At 43.9% G+C, this 20,918-nt stretch overlaps 1 protein-coding gene across 1 annotated transcript in view; it reads right to left on the bottom strand.

Annotated features, from left to right (window-relative positions):
- Nucleotides 1–20,918, bottom strand: part of CUNH1orf141 (chromosome unknown C1orf141 homolog) — a 59,015-nt gene that overhangs the window by 29,249 nt on the left and 8,848 nt on the right. Inside the window, exons 2-4 of the mRNA XM_050136442.1 lie at nucleotides 12,942–13,426; nucleotides 6,311–6,402; nucleotides 850–1,007 (exon numbers count right to left, since the gene is read on the bottom strand). Coding sequence (XP_049992399.1) covers nucleotides 850–1,007; nucleotides 6,311–6,385 — 233 coding nt within the window. The 5' untranslated portion in view covers nucleotides 6,386–6,402; nucleotides 12,942–13,426. The remainder of the gene's footprint in view (nucleotides 1–849; nucleotides 1,008–6,310; nucleotides 6,403–12,941; nucleotides 13,427–20,918) is intronic.

Genomic DNA, 20,918 nt, shown 5'->3' with positions numbered 1-20,918 from the left:
TGGGTACCAAAGTTCTAGGTCCCTTGACCCTTGGGTTCCAAGACTCCAAATACTCCCACCTTCCCCCAGTTTCTCAGGCCTTCAACTTCAGACTGAAAATTAGACCATCAACCCCTCATATGCTACTGTGGGGATGGTTTTGTTTAGAAATGTGGTTTGAAGCTTGCCTTACAGATCAAACAAACTGTAACCAAGTTAATGTATGTGTTGAGGCCATTTATAACAATGCATTTGTTCTGTTTACATATGCTATACTCAACCTGTGGGAAATAAATTGACCTTAAAAAAGGCAAAAACAAAAACATTACAATCAGACTTACTATGCTTTGGCTCTGCAGAGTATCATGGTTCCTGTTTCCCTTTCATCGCCCATTCATGGCCCTGACTCCAAGCAAGGTGTGTGTGTAAGATTTGGTGGCTAGACCTAAGACCATTTGCTGAAGCAGCTGAATATTGAAAGCAATGCTTCAACTTCCACAAGTGCTGAAAGCAACACGTGGGTACAGACTGGTGGTGTGTGACCATATCTGCTCATGTCCTTGTGTGCTACTGAGCCCAAAGAGTCAGAAACACAGTATCATCCTTAATGAGGCTGCTGCTGTATAAAACTGTCAAGACAGACATTCCTCATCTCTTTCCAACACCATACTTTGCTGTCCAATTAAAAAGGGAGAGCGGACTTTGTTCAGGAGCAGAGATCAGAGCTCTTCAGAACGAATCACTGCCTCCCTTAGAGCTGAGATGGAAGGTGGAAGCCACTACGCTGGGCAAGTTTTAGTTTCTCACAGTATCAGATAGTCTGAGGCAAACAGAGCACTTTAAAATGTTCAGCAGAATTATGATAGCTACGTTTTTGACTTCTTAGGGCCACATGACTTATCTTCTCTGATCTCTGCTCCTGTCTTAAGTACAGATGAAGCAGCAGTGCCTTCAGGGTCCATGTGAAGATCGAAGAACAGGGGCGTGGTCAAACAGTCTTTCCTTTGTTCAAGCTGAACACTGGCTTTCTGCAATGAAGCCAAAATGAAAAGGTAAGTGTTCTTTCTACAGGCAAAATTCTGTACAGCAAGAACAAAAGTTAACCTCTCTCTCACTCTCTCCACACACACACACACACACACACACACACACACACACACACACACACGGGGGGGGGGGCACAGAGAGAAGAGAATTCATGTGTAAGGGAATAATGGAAAATATTTCAGATTTAAAATTAAAGACTGAAAACATTACAAACTAAAATCTGAAAAGAGCCTTGTACCTTTACTGTGTGACATGTATGATGCCTTCCCCATCCGTTTAATAAAAAGCAACGCCCCATAACCATGCAGGGGCCCTTCTAACTCTAAATTTTTAGAATTAAAGGAGAGACCTATAAAATTGCTCATTTCCTCTGAATTGAAACCTTCCTGCCTGGAGGGAAGAGGGAGGGCTGAAAGACAGGAAGCTCATGGAATTTATAAGACTTGGGAAGTTGAGAAAGTTAAAGATTTTTTAATGTCCCACCCTGACTTATAGAAGTTGTAACAAGCTGCTGGAGAAGAGGAGCCTCTTCCATGGAGCCACCTGCAAGTTGGGAAGGGAACCCAGGGATGTGGCTTTTATGTGTTATCATCAATGCTGGATTGGGTTGTTTGGTGATATATGAGTTTTGCATGCTCTCATAAGAAACCCCAATAAACTCATTGGTTCGCCAGGTCTTTGATCTATTGTCTGTGCTCCATCTGTGATAAGCAGATATTTGCTGTGTCTCTCCAGAACAGAACCAAATACTCACATCCGCACAGGGACCACCAAGCAAATATGATTTGGAAAGGTGAAGCTACATGCCACTTGTGATGGGTAATAAGACATGCTACTGATGTTGATCTATGTGAGGGTAGAGCATCCTTTGTATGCAATCCTGACATGGCTGTCTTTCCTGTGTGGTATGAGATACTGGGCTTCCCTTCTATAGTATCAGTTGCATGTTATGTATCAGTTATGGGTGTTAAGACATGCAACCAGGATGGAGCCATCTGAGAGTTCAGCATCTTTGCAAGATCTTCCAGGGTGATCATCTTTCTCTAAGTGAAAGGTGGTCACATTCTTCTTGGATGACTAAAGTCTATGATGTAAGTAAGGAGATGCTTTCCAACTGGCTAATGGATAAGGTAATATATTACAATCATTGGAAATGACATGGGTATGGTGGTAAGGAGGGTATGGCATCGCTTGTAACCAGGTTCATCTGTTCAACCAAAATGAACTTACCCATGTAAGGAAGAAACTCCCACAGGAAAAAGGCATGCAGATGCAAACCTCAACACTAGCCTCTGATGTGGTAGAAAAGATGAAACAAAAGAATGAGGTGTAGGTGTTGACTTGGTATTTCTCACAGTGGGGAGGATTCCGTGGGAGAAGAGTACAAGCTAGATCTGCCATACAGCCCTTCCTGGGAACTGGTCTTAGAACCTAGGAGAAAGTTAGCGAGCGAGAAGAGAGGAGCGAGTGGCTGAAGAAAGCCCTCGGGTCTGAGTTTCAACTCAAAGGAAAACCCACAGTTCAGCATGCAGACAGGAATCAAAAGGGCACAGTGTAGGAAACTCTGGCAAGCAGGGGATAACATCTGAGTGGCTTCAACAGGAAAGACTTCTAGGTAAGGAGAAGAGTGCCTCACTACACTATAGAGGTCAAGGGGCACAGAGCTGTGTGCAGGAGAAGCAGAGAAACTGGGTAATAGAGCTACTCATTCCTCCTTCAGACCAAGGCTGAGGGATCTGAGGAAATCAGAGGGAAGCAGATTCCTGATGGACTGGCACTTACAAGCCAGTTACTGCCAGCTCGGGTGCCCATATATCAGGGACCAGAAGACAGCAGAGGCTAGGTAGGCATTACTGAGGGAATTGTGTGACTTTGAGAGGCAGTGTTTGATGCCCATTCCACAAAGCTGAGTAGGAATGGACGTCAGATACCGAACTGGGTTTTTACCAGCCTTGCTGAGCTCCACAGTGGGATGCAATCTTTACGAGGAAGGAAAGCTCTGGCAGATCTGAATGACTTACACCAGCAGGTGAGTTAGAATCAGAAAGGTCTACAACACTCAGGTGAAGAAAAAGGATAACTGGACCTGTCCACGTTACTTGAAAGCAAAGGTGGCACGATCTGTGTCAAGCAGAGTTCCCTCTGGGAGACGGGGTTGCTAGAGATCCACATACTGTGCTTATGACTCTGTGGAAGGCTTTAAAGACTGGATGGCAAAGCCACCAGTGTGAACAGAGTAAAATGCAGAGAGGTACCAGGTGCCCTCATCAACTCCTAGATGTGGAGGAAGGAAATCCCCTTTGATAGTGTACCAAGGTAACTGGCAAATGATGATCGCAGGCTCCGCATCGAACTGGAGATTTGTGGGCTCCTGATTAATGTGCAAAACGCTTGTGTTTCGATGGCTACTGGAGCTAAGTATACTTTAGTTAATGCCAGCTCCCCAAAGTACCAGAGGCAATGGTCAGCAATAGATGGATACAGGGACAGAACAGCATGAGTGGAAATGATTAAGCTTGTCCTGGGAGTAGGCAATGATGTTTCCCAGTGAATATGTTTATATTTATTCGTTGCAAGAAAGTACACTAGTGTGGAGACTCTTCACTCCGTTTACAGCCCTTTGGCCAGTCAGGTATCACTGGTGGAGAGGTGAGGCCTCAGCTCTGACTTGGAGTTTGTCACCCTCACCCAGAGAGCCAGTTCAAGATGCAGGAATGCCAGGTCAATGCATGAATGCCTTTTCCCCCGTTCCATGGAAATCAGCGAGGATCAGGCTTCATTTGGTACTCTTGGGGGTGGGAGATGCACAGTCGACCTACAGCAGTGTCAGCACCCTAGGATGAAGAGGCCATATGTCTCATAGAAGATGACAGGGGATCAGGGAAAGCCAGATGAGGGAGCATTTCCATCCACACTGCTGCAGTCAGCATTGTCTTTTTGATGAGACAATGGTTCAAGTGATGGGATCTTTCCTTCTTACAGTAAACCTTGCGAACTGAAAATAATCTCCTTAATTTTTAAATTCCAAGATTAATTAATACTTGCTTGAAATGAGTATAAAAAGGTTTTCAAATTACATAATGTATAATATGAACTACTACACTAGAATACTAGTGATCTTTTTACAGATTTGCAAAGACATTGTGGAAGAACATTGTAGGAATACCAATTAAAGACTTTGAAAGAAGCATGAGCTGAAAAGGCACTTCCAAGAGCAATAGGGCTGTTAGGGGATGGTTCCAGTGGAAATGTTGGGTGCCACCCCATGAGTAATTGCCCATGGAGGTCCCCAAGACCACTGAAATGGTAATGCTGTTGTTTGTACTGTGGATTGTCAGAGCTGAACTAGGAAAGACCATATGGCTGGAGGCGTCACACACTGTGGCTACAGGACAGGGAGAAGTCAGACAGACTAAGCTACAGGCTTCCTCCCTGCTGGATGGCTGTTAGAACTATAGGTGACTGTGAGCCTGTAGTACTCACTTTAAAAAGAGTTTCCAGGGATCAGAAATCAACTTGCTCATATATGCTAAAACTCTAGTATTTGGGAAGTATTATCTGTTCTCTTTCGCCTTGAATTCTGAGTCCTGCCTATTTTAGTTTGCTTTGTTTCTGTATAGTTTAGTTATTCTTAATTCAGTAGCATTTCCATTTTTTTAAATTTTTTTTGAGGATTTTCTTTTTTTAAAAAAAATTTCCAAATGCTTTCTTTTTTTCTTTTTTCTTTCTTTCTTTATTTATTAAAGATTTCTGTCTCTTCCCCCCAGCCGCCTCCCCTTTCCCACCCCATCCCCCAATCAAGTCCCCCTCCCTCATCAGCCCAAAGAGCAATCAGGGTTCCCTGCCCTGTGGGAAGTCCTAGTACCACCCACCTCCATCCAGGTCTAGTAAGGTGAGCATCCAAACTGCCTAGGCTCCCACAAAACCAATAGGTACAGTAGGATCAAAAACCTATTGCCATTGTTCTTGAGGTCTCAGTAGTCCTCATTGTCTGCTATGTTCAGCGAGACCGGTTTTCTTATACTATATTTTGATCATATTCTTTCCTCTTATTCACTGAGACCTACAACTTCATGTTTTTCCTTCCTTCCTTCCTTCCTTCCTTCCTTCCTTCCTTCCTTCCTTCCTTCTTTCCTTCCTCCCTTTCTGGTTTTTTTTTTTTTCCCAAACAGGGCTTCTTTGTAGCTTTGGAGCCTGTTCTAGAACTCACTCTGTAGACCAGGTTGATCTTGAACTCACAGAGATCTGTTTCTGCTTCTACCTCCTGAGTGCTGGGATTAAAGCATGCACCACCACCGCCCAGCCTCTTTCTTTTTCTTTCTCTTTCTCTCTTCTTTCTTCCTCCCTTCCTCCCTTCCTCCCTTCCTCCCTTCCTCCCTCCCTCCCTCCCTCCCTTCTTCTTTCTTTCTCTCTCTCTCTCTCTCTCTCTCTCTCTCTCTCTCTCTCTCTCTCTTTCTTTCTTTCTTTCTTTCTTTCTTTCTCTTTTTATGGGCTTTTTCCAAACAGGGTATCTCTGTAGTTTTGGTGCCTGTCCTGGAACTAGCTCTTATAGACCAGACTGGTCTTGAACTCACAGAGATCCACCTGCCTTTGCCTCCCAATCCTGGGATTAAAGATGTGTGCCATCACGGCCAGGCTGCCTCTTTCTTTCTTAAAACAAACAAAAAACCCAACACCCAAACAAAAAAAACACAAGTAAATATAGAGTCTAATTTGTGTTGACTAACTACTCCTGAGCCTGAGGCCTGCCCTGCAGTGTCACTCCATTGAAGAAAATGGATTTTTTCCTGGTCCAGTGGCTGTGAATCACACATAGCTACCAGATTAGGGGTGCTTTAGGGACTTGGGTCTTTCCATGTATCTACTAAGTAACTTTGTATACACTTAGCATATTGCTAACAACTGTGGGTAGCAGTATTTAGTGGTTGGGAGGCAGTACTTTCTAAAGTAAAGTTTTGATACATATATGACCAGGCACATGACAGCTACCTGGAAGTGATCTTATATAGTTAGTTTTTATCACTGCTGTTATTTTTATTGTGGTCCTGGGGCCTCCAGTATACTAGGCCAGCTCTCTATCACTGAGTTACATTCTCGATTACTTAATAAGTCTTTTACTTAAATAAGTGATTTTCAACTGATCTGTTTACAAAGTTGAAAGTAATTTATATTAGGATATAAATAAACTTGTCATATTAATGCATCATTAATCATAAAGTAAAAATCTCATCTGAAATGTTAACTTTTTAATGAGTACCACAGTATTAACATCCACTTCATATACCTTTGCTCTGATGGCTGCAAGTATCCTTGTGTCCTCATCCAGGGCATCTAACTTCTGCAGGATTTTTTCCATCATCCTTTGTCAAAAAATTCCTGTTTAAAAGGGAGGAAGAAAAAAATATAAGATTCAATTCAGACCAAAACACATGATGGCTATTTAGGCCTAAGGGGAGAGTCCCTTTCTACTACTGCTCTGGGTACATTTCAGAGCTCTGTTGTCCACACAATCAGTCACATAATTATACATGTACTCAATTGTTTTTTTTAACAGGAAAAATCCCTAGAACTTCAAGCTGTTACATGAGAGCCCGATGTTCTTTTATTAAAATAAGGCTGTGTAGCTGTCATGATATAATTTAATTCATTCTTAAAAATAATTTATTTTTGTCTTATGAACATTGGTGTTTTGCCTGTGTATAATTGTCTGTGTAACGGTGTTGGATTCCCTGGAACTGGAGTTACAGATAGTTGTGAGCTGCCATGTGGATGCTGGGAATTGAACCTGGGTCCTCTGAAAGAGCAGCCAGGTTCTTAACCTCTGAGTCATCTCTCCAGCACTCATGATATAATTTAAATGAAAAGACTGCAAAGGCCTCAGCTTCATCCGGTTAGCTAAACTTAAATCGGTCTATTGGTGCACAGTACTTCAGAAGCATCTAATCTGAAAATCCCCACTGGGGTTCAAATGAGGCATGTGAACTGGACGGGCATCAAAGTCTAGTCTTATTTATCCTAATTTCTGAATGATTAAACTGAAGGTCACACAGTACCTCATCAGTTTGCTACAAATGCTTACTGGTAGAGTTGAGGCAAGAACCCAGGAGTACTGGAGGTTAGGGAAATGACTCGGTGGTTAAAGCATTTGCCACAAGCCCGAGGACCTGAGTTCAGATGCCCAGATCCCAGAGGAACGCTGGGTGGGTGTGGCTAACCACCTGTAAATGCTGCGTGGGTGTGGCTAACCACCTGTAATCTGAAATCAAGAAGGTGAAAATAGGTAATCCCCAGAGCAAGTCAGTGAGATTAGCCTTGTTGGTGAGGTCTGGGCTTGACTGGGAGATATTTTCTCAAGAAATAAGACAGGTGGTTCCTGGCATCCATCTCTAGTCTGCATACATATACCAACATGGATGTGCTGCCCCAACATGCAACCACATACAAGTGAATGCGTTAACACACACACACACACACACACAATCTTTAACAAGAAAATGGAAGAAAAATGAATGCAGAATTGGTAATCCAGTACTCCCTGCTACATTTATTTAATTTTTAAAATTTGGACAGATTTAATGTTTTGGCTTAGTGAGTTGAACGGGATCCAATGGGACTGAGGTGTAAAAATTACCATGGCTCGCTGAAGTCTGAGGTCACCAGTGTTTATAAAGAACACCAGTCAGTGTTAATACTGAACTTCCTTCTAGCTCAAAAGTTCTTCCACATTCTCCCATACTGGGCATTAGCTAATCAGTATTACGAGGGGCAGCCATGCCTGAAAAGCAATGGTTCACACTCTTTGGTACTTCATTTCTTTTATTTTTTTCTACTTTTTTCCTTCACCAAATATTGTACCAACTATGAATCCCCCCCGCCGTGTGTGTGTATGTGTGCGTGTGTAAAATCTCTATATAAATCAAACAGGATGATCTCAGATCTTTTGAGATTCCAATTCACCTCTGTGTGAGCAGACTCATATTTATCTGGTCACACTGTGGACACAAACTGAGGTATTTTGAGTGCAGCCAGGAGGCTGGGAAGGATGTTTTTCATCTTGTTGGGATAAGATCTAAAAATGTCGAAGATGTGACTGAGCTGGTGGCCCATGAGCTTGCATAACTGGTGTGTGTGTGTGTGTGTGTGTGTGTGTGTGTGTGTGTGTGTAATATGTGTGTGATGTATGCACAATACGTATATGAGTGCCAAAGGAGGAGGAAGTGAAGTGTCCTGCTCCATCATGCCCTGAACTCGTCCCTTGAGACAGAAACTCTCACTGCAACTAGAGCTGGACAGTAAGCCCCAGGGATCCCCCCTCTCCCCATGCCCCAGTGCTGGAGTTACAGATTGAGTGTGGCCATCCTCAGCTATTTATGTGTCTGGAGATTTGAACTCAGGTCCTCATGCTTGCACAGCAAGTGTTCTTGCCATCGACTGAGCCATCTCTCCACTTTCCAGACTAGATTTTTAAACATTGAGCCTCTGGGTCTCATGTGGATCTGTTTCACCCCAGAGGGAGTATTTTAAGTAGGCAGTTAGTTCCTCCCTGTTCCTCTCTGACACTCCCACACTCCAACCCTTCTCTTCACATCCCCTGCATCTGTGGGAAAGGCATCCCTGCCTTAAGATACTTTTCAAGGATGAGTTATTAATGCTTTTTATAGTTCCCTCCCTGTTACCTTCTCTGAGTGAGGCCGTGTAGCAAATGGTATCCGGATGGTGACAGTTGGTACAAGAACCATGATGTCAGACATAAATCCAGAGGGAAGGCAGGATCCAATTTTGCTCTTTTATATCTGCCCCATTGTAAGATTTAACTGGTCCAAAGAGAACCATATAAACTCCCTCTGTGGCAGGGCTCTCTAGTGACCTCAGTACCTCTTATATCACTGCACTGGGGACCGTGTTTTCAATATGTGAACCTTAAGGGAGGATTCCCTTAGGGAGAAGACTATGTCCAAGCCAAAGTACCAAGGTGACAAAGAACTTAGCTTGGAAAATTCTGGGCTATGGGGACACACAGACAGACAACAGTCTTTCCCCATATAAGCTCATGTCTACTACAGGGAGGAGAGGGAGGTCTCATGGACCTTGTGTCAATCCACACAAGCTTAGGCTCCTACAGGTGCGAGTGGGAGATCTGGATCCAGGTGTCAGCTCATCGCGGATGTTGCAAGCTTTAAGAATCTCCTTCAGGAAGGCAGGGGAAGGTTGTGAAAGAGACAAATATTTTATCTGGACACTACAGGTCTTCTTTTAGAGCCAGGATCAGGTCATCTTGTGTCTGAGAAACAAGGATGGAATTTGGGTTCCTGTTTCCATCACTGAAGTGGATGTGCCAAAATGTCTTCTCGTAGAGACAGACCCTTCTCAGTGAGGAAAAGGAAGGGGAATTATCACATTGAAGAGAATGGTCTTCCCAACTGGAGAAAGGGACAAGCGGCACACGAACGCTAAGATCTGCTGGTTGCTGATGCTAAGGGAAAAAGCAGGTCTCTTTAGAGCAGCAATTCCCAACCTGTAGCTCATGACCCCTGTGGGGCTGCATATCAGATATCCTGCATGTCAGACATTTACAGTTCATAACAGTTATGACGTAGCAATGAAATAATTTTATGGCTGGGGGGTCACCACAACGTGAGGAACTGTATTAAAGGGTTTCAGCATTAAGGAGGTTGAGAACCTCTGCTTTATTTATTTATTTGTTCATTTATTTGTTTGTTTGTTTTTTGAGACAGGGTTTCTCTGTGTCGCCTTGTTGCCTGCCCTGGAACTAGTTCTTGTAGACCAGTAGGCTGGCCTCCAATTCACAGAGATCCTCCTGCCTCTGCCTCCCGAGTGCTGGGATTAAAGGCGTGTGCCACCACTGCCTGACGAGAACCTCTGCTTTAGATTGAGGTGCCCTCTGTTCTACTTTTAGTGCCTTCCCTATTTCAGTGTCACAACCAACAAGGAAGGGTGCAGCACGCCTCCTCATTTTACACTGCTGTGCTGCCGTGGCAGAGAAAGATGCTCATGATCACACCTATTACTTTCCATCTCCTATTTCTTAACTGCAAAGTTTCTTTAAACTCTAATCTGTACTTCAGGGCTCTGATTTCCGACATCCCCTTTGTTCCCAAGCTACTGTCGTCTGGCTTCTAATTAAATCAACCCCTAGGTTATCAGTGTCACTGTCTCATGAACTAATGAATACTTCATTTTTGCTCTTAAATTCTTTGATCTTTTATAAATTTATGAATATCGATTATGCCTTTCTATAGAAATTTTTGCCCCTCTCAGTTTCCATAACATCAGTCTTCCTACCTCCTTGGAAGATTCCTTACCAAAGTCTTTAGGCCTCACTTCAAACACTTGTACCCCCAGGGGTTATACCATGTTTCCCATTGTTGCACATCCTTCCAAGACAGCCTCTTATGAACCCATGGCTTCATCTACTGTCATCTATCTCTAAACAAATTCTCCCGAGTCCCAAGCCTATATATACAGCCCAGCTTATTATAGTTCCCACCAGGAGTGCAAACTTCCTCCATCATCCCTTTGCTGCAACCAAGACTTTCTTCTAACCCATGAAATCATACTAACATCTCTCAAGCTTCTGGCTCACACACTGGGGCAACACGGTGATTTTCCTTCTTAGCCATTCTATAGAATGGGTTGAAAACTTTCATACAAAAGTGCTGTGGGACAATGGTCTTGTACCCTGTTACTCTGTAAAGGTATGCCAGTTGTATTGGTTTAATAAAACACTGATTGGCCAGTAGTCAGGCAGGAAAGATAGGCAGGGTGTGTAAATATGCACCATCATTTCATACAGCATGGGACCTGGCCTAAGTATCTTCTCCGCTCTTCCTGTTTTACCCACTGTAACCTCAGTTTAGGAGTCTGGAAGTTGTTGCTTGGATTACTGCAATAGTTTAAAATTTCTTTCATATATTTGATGAATTAATTCTATTCTTCGATTATTTGCAATGTTTTTTTTCCAAGAAAAACATAATTTGTCTTCCTACTTAAAGCTTCAATTTCTTCAAAAATATATTAACCAACACCAAACTCCTTGCTGTATTATATAAGGTTCGTAGTGTGGCCTCTGAATTCAGTCTCCTGTGATCACACATGCTTGATTCCCCAGCCATGAGAAACAACTTTGTCTTCTCATGTGGTGTGGGAGGTTCTTCTGTTTATGTGTTGCTTTTATTGGTTAATGAATAAAGAAACTGCCTTGGCCTGCTGATAGGGCAGAACTTAGGTAGGTGGGGAAAACTAAATGGCATGCTGGGAGAAAGGAGGCGGAGTCGGGGAGATACCATGGAGCTGCCACCAGAACCAGACATTCTGAGACTTTGCCAGTAAGCCACTGCCACACGGCGATACACAGATTAATACAAATGGGTTAAATTAAGATGTAAGAGTTAGCCAGTAAGAAGCTAGTGCTAATGGGCCAAGCAGTGATTTAAATGATATGGTTTCTGTGTGATTATTTTTGGTCTAAGCTAGCCAGATGGCTGGGAACCAACAAGTGTCCCTTCTCCAACACTCATGTGCATTCAACTTTTTTAATTGTTACTTCTTAATATTCTTTGTTTATAGGGTCAGTCTTCTACTCTCTCCACTCCTAAGTTCTCCTCATTAAGCAACATCTCTATAGGAAGTAGTCCTTGTAAACCATGATTTGGAGAGCAACTGTCTGTGCACAGAAGCAAGCCTATTGACAACCCACTCTGGACTGTGCCCTTCTTGAAGGCAGAAATCTCACCTAATTCACCTCTGAATCCCTAATACTTTCACAACTTAAGTGGCAACCACTGGAAAGAAAAAGGATAGCTGTAAATACCATGGCTGCCTTTGGCCTTTGGCAAGGTTCTTGCTTTTGACAGCGCCTTCTTGAGGGTCTTCAGGACCAATCCATTAATTTGAAAAAAAAGAAAAAAAAAAAAACCTCAAGGGAGAGTGAAATCAACAAAGTCTGATGTGGGATTCCTCTCTGTATATGGTGAATATGTTTTATTACCATTGTTAATAAGTAAGCTTCTTTGGCCTACAGCAGAACAGAGCATAGCAAGGCAGGAAATCCAAACAGAGATGGAGGAGAAAAGAAGGTAGAGTCAAGGAGACGCCATGTAGCTGCCGAAGGACAAGGACGCCAGACCTTTACTGGTAGGCCACAGCCTCATGGTGATACACAGATAAATAGAAATGGGTTAATTAAAGATGTAAGAGCTAGCTAGGAATATGCCTAAGCTATTAGCCAAACAGAATTGTAATTAATATAGCTTCTGTGTGATTATTTGGGTCTAGGTGGCTGGGAAACGAACGAGCAGTCTCCATTTACATGAGTCCATGTTCAGTGCACTTTGACAAACACTTGACGTATGAGCAGCACTAAACATACTCAGCAGGTTGGAATCACACACACACACACACACACACACACACACACACACACACTCACACTCCTACACCAGTAATAATAAAACAAGTTGTACAGTCGAGGGGGAGTTGCATCAGGGGCCTGGGAGGAGTTGGAGGAAAGAGGTTGTAGAGGTGGTAGGCGTTATGCAAATACACTACTCATGCATACAATTTCTCAAGATGAAAAGAAAAATTTAAACCAAACAAAACCAAACAAACAAACTAACCAAGCCTTTCCTTCTCCCCACCTTCAAATGTGCATGCCATGCAAATGGCATCCGTTTCCTGCCTAAGAACATCCGGAGTGAGATGAACTCTGCTTGAACTGTGAGTGCAGCCACACGGTGGTGTATGAGAGGGGACTTGCTGCTTAACTTTTCTGTGTGGCCCATTTAAAAAGATGAAACAATAACGGTATGGAAGTCATGAGGTTTCTATAAAGTTTAATCATGCAGATATAGGTGGGAAGATAACTGATAAGTAAAACCAAGTGAGGATCCACTTACTAGTTAGATGCCAGGCGTGTGGGATTCCTGATTCAAAATCGTGGTTCTTCTTGGGCTGCAGACCGTCTCTTGCCACAGTGTGATCAACAACAGACCTGCATTTGTCTGTCTGCTTGCTTCCTTCGGCTACACTCACACCAACTTTCTCAGAACTCAGCAAACGACCAGAGCCTCACAATCATTGAGTGTTTTTTCTTAGCGTGCAGCTCCGTATCTTCTGTACAATGACCTCCTGTGATCTTGCTTCCTTTCCGTTCCTATCTGACTCATGGTATTATGCTGAATTTTAGATCAAATTCTTGTTTATCTTTTCCATTCCGGGAGTCAAATCTAAAGCTCCGTGTTATGAGCCCGACGGGCAGGCCTCGAGTGCCCAGTAACCACTGAGCAGGAACACCGTATTCAGGATCCCCGTGTCTCCACACTGGCGTCTCAGCAACAAGCTGTAGTATTGCGGTCAGTAGTTCTCATCACGTTTCTTTCTGCTGATATAAACCGGGGCGGGAGAGATGTACTCGCTTCTGAAATCTGCACAGCTCTGGGCTAAAGCTCTCCCACACCCTTACGCTCTGGGGCCGATGGTCTTCTCTGGAATGTAGGGTTCTTACATGTCACAAAGTCAACCTTCCAGACTGTTGGAGTTAGAACCCATCTAGAGGTTAGCACACTGTTCCATGCGCAGCAGGGCTGTGCCCTCCCCCTTTCGTCTTGGGTTTTGGTTGTTGGTTTTTCGAGACAGGGTTTCTCTGTGTAGCTTTGATGGTCCTGGAACTCACTCTGTGCACCAGGCTGACCTCAAATTCCACAGAGATCCTCCTGCCTCTGTCGGCTGAGTGCTGGGATCAAAGGCATGCACCACCACCACTCAGCATGTGGTGGCATAGGCTGGTAGGATTTGCTGAAGGAGGCCGAGACAGGAGGATCACGAGTTTGAGGCCAGCCTGGGCTACACATTGGCCAGACATGGTGGCTCATGCCTATAATCCCAGCAGTTTGGGAGGCGTGAAAGTTTGGGGTCAGCCTCCTGGACTGTGCTCTTACACACATGCACAGCAAAAGCTCTTTCCATCCTTGCTTTGACTTCTTATCCTCCTCCAGCCCTTTAGGTCTCTGCTCTCCATCCCCAGATCCCTGCAGCACACCTACCCTGCTGATCTGCCTAACTAACGGTGTTCCTCATCTTTGAAATATTGATCATTCAACATGCCATTCAAGTCCTCTGTCTTTAATAGAACAATGATAAGGCCCAGCTCTAGCCCACAAACCATGACTCGTTTCATCTTATCCGAGGAATGGGCCCCCAGGTTTTCAGACAATATCCAAGAAAAGACAATGCAAGATGTGGCTCTATCTTTCTGACTTATCCCCCACAATACCTCCCTCACGTTCCTCCAGTCACGTCCCACCAGTTCCTGACTATGTCCTTGCACTTTGCTCTTCCCTCTACTTTGAACATCCTCTCTTCAAGTGTTCTGAACACAAGCCTGCCTGTCCAATCCCAGTGTGAAGTCTCCCTCATTTGTGAGCCTTCCCTTGGCCTCCTACTGTTTTGGATGTCTTGGTGACTTTTCTTTCTTTTGTGTACTATCATCCTTCATACTACTTCCTCCTAAAGAGAGTTACTCTCAGCTGGGCCTTGGTGGTGCATGCCTTTATCGTATAATTTGGGAGGCAGAGGCATGCGGATCTCCGTGAGTTCGAGACCACCCTGGTCTACAAAGCAAGTTTTAGGACAGCCAGGGCTACACAGAGAAACCATGTCTCTGACCTCAAGCAAAAACCATACACTCTCTGACTCATCTCTTCCTCAGCAATGATCTTATTTGCAGGGAGACTTGAGCCACACTCCTCTGACTCTCAGCATTTTACATTCAAATGCAACCTGCACAGCAAAATTTAATCTGGAGATGTCTTCCAGTAGAATATCTTATGGGTGAGCACTCTTGTGCTCCTATGATAACTGCGTTACTGCAGGATAGGTGGGCACCCTGTGCGCCTACAATGACTGGTGTTACTGTAGGATAGGTGGGCACCCCCGTGCACCTACAATGACTGGTGTTACTGTAGGATGGTTCTCTTTCTGGAGAATGAAATATCAAGTGGGGTGAATTGTTATGAAATGAAGCTTTTGTTATATTAAACAGTGCAATGGTTTTTAAAGGAAATGGACTTATGGTTAAGTTTGTTGAATTTTTTCCTTTGTGTGTGTGTGTGTGTGTGTGTGTGTGTGTGTGAGAGAGAGAGAGAGAGAGAGAGAGAGAGAGAGAGAGAGAGAGAGAGAAGAGGAGCGAGACAGGGTCTCGCATTATAGCCCAGGCTGGATTTGAATTTATAGCAGCCCTTCTGCTTTAGCCTCTGACATGCTGGGACTTATAAACATAAGCCATAGCTGGGCAGTGGCAGCACACCCTCCTCCTCCTCCTCCTCTTCCTCCTCCTCTTCTTCTCCTCCTCCTCTTCCTCCTCCTCCTTCTTTTTTTTGAGACAGCATTTCTCAGTAGCTATGGAGTCAGTTATAGAACTCTCTCTGTAAACCAGGCTGGTCTCGAACTCACAGAGATCCTCCTCTCTCTGTCTCCTGAGTGTTGGGATTAAAGGTGTGTGCCACCACCACCTGAATTTTTTTTTTTAATCTCGGCACTTGGGAGGCAGAAGAAGGTAGATCTCTGTGAGTTCAAGGCTAGCCTGGTCTAGAGAATGAGTTCTAGGACAGGCAGGGTGGTTACAGATAAAAACTCTGTCTTAGAAAAATAAATAAATAAATAAATAAATAAATAAATAAATAAATAAATAAACAGTATAAGCCATCACACGGTTTAACTGCTAGATATGCACTGATAATTTTTGATATGTGTAGGGGTTAGCAAACAAAACAGAAAACTGACATAGAGCACAGTGAGTTCCTAATCACTCTCTGGTCAATAATCCCCAGGCCTCACTTCAAAGGCCGTCACAAAGGAAACCTGAGCAGCAGCCCTCATCAGCCCACTATAGACTGAGTAATGATCAAATAATACAGAGCTTTAGAAAGCAACTATCTTTAAGGGCACTGTTTCATTTTAACAGCGTGTTCCTGACCTCCGGACCGGAAGTGAAAGCAAAACCCAAGGTTCTCACCAGGCTAGGCTTCCCAAAAAGGCTTTCTTCAGGAAGTGTCAAATGTCTGTTGAGGGAATTCAGAAGAACCAAGAATCTCTAAACACTTAAATAGTTGAAGTGTTTGCCCAGAAAACAGAGGCTTAAATCAAGCTGGTTCCATTATGTTCCTTTATTAGTTCAAACATTTCTGCATGGAAGACAAGACCAGTGAGAAACAAGGCTGGTCTCTCTCTCTCTCTCTCTCTCTCTCTCTCTCTCTCTCTCTCTCTCTCTCTCTCTTCTTTCCTTTCTTTCTTTCTTTCTTTCTTTCTTTCTTTCTTTCTTTCTTTCTTTCTTTCTTTCTTTCTTTGATACATTCTACTGGACACTACTGAGATTACAGCTAGTGGACTGTCCCTTCATTTGCCAAATAACTAACTTCTACTTGCTAATGAGGTAATCTCCTCAGTTTACATTTCCAGCGTGGTTTCAGATAATTTCTTCCTTTTAAATGGAAGATGATAAATGATACACGTTACAGAGTGAATTCGTCCTTCCACCCAACACACACATTGAAGTGCTAACCTCCAATTCCCTAGAGTGTGTTTATATCTGGAGATAGGCCCCCCCAAAGAGGCCAAGTAAAAATGATGGTGTTTCGTCTCAACTTGTCCATAAGATTGGTGCCATGTAATATGAAGTCAGCTCTGACGGTCACAGGGCGGAGTCACAGGGGGAAGCCTGCATACACAGAGGGGTGCCTGCGAAGCTGACCTGGCCCATCCCTCTTTCCATGGCTTAGCATCCCGAACTGTGAAAACACAGCTGCCTGCTGTTTACCCTCCTGGTCTCTGATGCTTTCTTATGAAAAGAAAAGAAAAGTCATTTCCAAACCCATCCTTGAGTAAGACCTGGTGGATCAGGCTGTGGACCAGGCTGTGGACCAGGCTGTGGATCAGGCTGTGGATCAGGCTGTAGATCAGGCTGTGGATAAAATGGGAACTCGGGAGGATAAAATGGGAACTTTCAAGGGCTGCCTGGGAAACCTGGTGAGACCTTGTGTGTTAGTTAGGATTTTATTGCTGCAGAGAGACACCATGACCATGACAACACTTATAAAGGAAAACATTTACCTGGGGCAAGCTTACACTTCAGACGTTTAGTCCATTATCACCATGGCAGGAAGCATGGTGGCATGCAGGTAGACATGGTGCTGGAGAAGGAGCTGAGGGTTCTACATCTGGAACTGCGGGCAACAGGAAGAAGAAGTGGGCCACTAGGCTTGGCTTGAGCTTCTGAAACCTCAAAGACCACCACCTAGTGACACACTTCCTCCAACAAGGTCAACCTGCTCCAACAAGATCACACCTCCTAATAGTGCCACTTTTTATGGGCCTATAAGGGCCATTTGTATTCAAACCATCATGATAGTGACAAAAAAAAAAATAGAGTCTGGGATGTAATTCCAGGGCAGAGAGCATGCTTAGCATGGGAAAAGTATGCTGGATCCTAGCACCTAAAAAAGATTGAAATATGAACTTGGTCCATATACTTCAGCCCATACCATTTTTTTAATTAAAGAAAACCTACTCTGCATTAAAAAAGTATTAGCATATGTTCATTATATATCACAATAGATAACAACATTTTCAGCAATGTATATATTTGAATCATATTCATTCACCCCCATTATCCTTTCTTTCCTTGCTCCAAGTTTTGCTGGTCCCCTTCCTCTTCCCTAGTGCCCCTTCTGAGCGAGGTGTTATTCACAGGACTGTGGGCAACTGTCTAGTGGCTATGCCACTGAGGAAAATGTCTCTCTATCTACCTGGCAGTCCTGGCTTCCTCTAGCTTCACAGAGTTTCACCAGTAAGACCGCTACTCCCCCTTTGTGGAATCATATGCCTCCATCTTTTCTCGGGGCAGTGATTATCATTGCTGAGAGGAATGCAGTGGTCAAATTGTCTCTGACTTCACAGTTCTGACCCATCTTTACCAAAATTTGCCAGCTACCAGTCTTATATATGGTTTCATGCTTCAGAGAAAAACTATCAAGATTTTAAAACTATGACCAACATACACCTATGAGCAGGCAGGCACAGGGCATAATTTAGCAGCCTGGGACTTGACTTGGATTGAATTATGAATTATGACTCAATGTGTCAATCAAAATAGAGAATCACCCTCTCTATGACCTATTAGCAAAAGGTCTTCTCTTGATTCCCACAAAGGGAAACCCCAAACAATAATTGGAGACCCACTGGCATCTCTTTCAGGGGGTCTGACCCATTCTATAGGATTTCTTTGAATAAAGTTCTCTTATTCTTTTCACAAGTCTGTGTGACCCTTTATTTCAATTCTCTGAGTAAGAGGGTAAGACCTGGAGATATCCTTTGACCACTGAACAATACAGGAGAGAGATAGTTTTCTACAACCAATCAAAGAATGGTTCAAAGAATTACTAGGCCAAACTGTAATTAGGCCATACTTACCACCAGAGTTAATAGAACTCCTTCTAGCCATTCCGGATCGCTTCTGCCCCAGTAAGTTGGAAATCTGACCACTAATGCTGCCTTGTTTGTGTGTCCCGCCGCTCATGCCTTACCAGTGCACACTCCCTGGAAACAGCTTTCAGGGAACCTGCCTCAGACACTCACCTAAAGGGCGTTAATGAGAAGCCAAAGCCAGAAATAAAGTTGAGAAAGCTCGCTAAATTTCAGTCAGTACACAAAGAGCAAAGGGATTTTTCAAAGAACCCGGATAAGCCTGTTGACTCCATCTGCATCTCTGTTCTCACATATTCGAGAATGTGCTTTCTCAAGACTTCACATCCAAATGTGTTCCTCACCCAGACCCGCCTGCAGGGGCTGTAGAAATGTGGTCCTCACCCAGACCCGCCTGCAGGGGCTATAGAAATGTGGTCCTTATCTAAGCCCGCCTACAGGGGCTGCAGAAATGTGGTCCTCATCTTAGCCCGCCTGCAAAGACTGCAGAAATGTGGTCCTCACCCAGACCTGGCTGCAGAAGACACAGAAATGTGTCCTCACCCAGACCCGCCTGCAGGAGCTGCAGAAATGTGGTCCTCACCCAGACCCGACTGCAGGGGCTGCAGAAATGTGGTCCTCACCCAGACCGGCCTGAAGAAGCTGCAGAAATGTGGTCCTCACCCAGACCTGGCTGCAGGAGCTGCAGAAATGTGGTCCTCACCCAGACCCGCCTGCAGGAGCTGCAGAAATGTGGTCCTCACCCAGACCCGCCTGCAGGAGCTGCAGAAATGTGGTTCTCACCCAGACCTGCCTGAAGAAGCTGCAGAAATGTGGTCCTCACCCAGACCGGCCTGCAGGGGTCACAGAAAAGCATCTCCTGCCACAGGACAAACCATGACTCTGAACTTTGCTAATGCTGGTTATTCCTCAAACAACCCAGGTTTATGCACCGTTGTCTTTAGGCTTGCTGGTTTCCCTGTCCCCACTTTGCTAAGATAACAATGCATCTTGTATCCATAGAAACCATCTTCAGAGCTTTCCATCTTGAGACAAGCATTCTTACTCTCCAAGGCATTTCATTCCACATGGTCTTGTCACCCAAAGCCAAAGTGAGTCATAAAATACTCATAAAACTTGTGCTGAAGGAGTGGAGGGAGAGAGCCTAGAGAGGGAAGATGACCTAGAGAGAACGGAGGGCTCCGTACCGCCTATTGCAATTCCTTCTGCCTTTTGTGTTTCTCGTAGAAACGGAGAAAATTGTAACAAGAAGCTTAAAATTCATATGCAGCTTGCAGGTCTGAACTGAAACTGGCAGCTTATATTTGAGTATTAAAGAAAAATTATTTTCAATACTTATGAAGTTAAAAAATTCCATTTTTATCCACAAGGTCAAGAAGCATCTAATGTGTATAGTAAGATTAGTCCAGCATTATATAAACCCGAGTAGCAGCCTTGGACACATGAGCGTGTGTGCGTGCATGCGCACACACACACACACGTGCGGAGAGAGAGAGAGAGAGAGAGAGAGAGAGAGAGAGAGAGAGAGAGAGAGAGGACACCAGACAGACAGACACATCATTCATATGCAACATAGAATTACAGACTAAAGATGAGAACCTTGGAAACAGCATGTATTTGATCAGGAATGGCAGAAATTTTATATAAAACAGATTAAATTTTCAGTCAAGAGTTCTCTTGGTAAACATTTTGAGATTGCACCTTCTATGATATATCAAAATGGGAAAAGGAAAAACTTAAACAAGTAGGTCTAATGACAAGATCACGTCATGGGCAAGACTCTGAAACAGACTCTAGCGCTGGGTAATAGTCATCAAATTGGCATGGTGCCCAGTGGCAGAGTGCCTGTTCAGCAGCGGTGCAGCCCTGGGTTCAATCACTCTCTGGCCAGGTAACAACCTTTAGAAACCACCCTTAAATAAAGGAAAGGAAAGAAAAAAATGGCTAGAGTTTTCTACTCATAGCCAAAGCAATGAACAGCATGAACTTAATTTATTCTACATATTTATCATACAAGAAACCCAATAATAAAACATATAAGTAGCAGGCTTCTATTATTTGTTAAACTGTGGACACTGATGATCTGAGGCTTGATTGGGGCCAGTGACAAGAATGATGCTGACCCTGGTGATGTGCGGAATTCTCAGGAAAGTGGCAGGTGTCCTCAGGGGGAGATTAGGGGGAATAGGTGGGCATTGGCAGATGTGGCCACAGGGACCCAAATAAACAAAGTGCATATTTCTCTGTCTCTGTCTCTTTCTGCCTCTCTGTCCTCCTTACCCCCGTCTCCATATCCCTCCTCCTTTCTGTGTGTGTCTTTTTTTTTTTCTTTTTTTTTTTATTATTTCTAAGAAAAAAAAGTTTCCGCCTCCTCCCAGCCTCCCATTTCCCTCCCC

Source organism: Alexandromys fortis, unplaced genomic scaffold, assembly GCF_014885135.2.
Source record: "Alexandromys fortis isolate MF-2015 unplaced genomic scaffold, M_Fortis_MF-2015_v1.1 scaffold_13, whole genome shotgun sequence".
NCBI lineage: Eukaryota > Metazoa > Chordata > Mammalia > Rodentia > Cricetidae > Alexandromys > Alexandromys fortis.
This window is presented reverse-complemented; position numbering and strand designations above follow the sequence as displayed.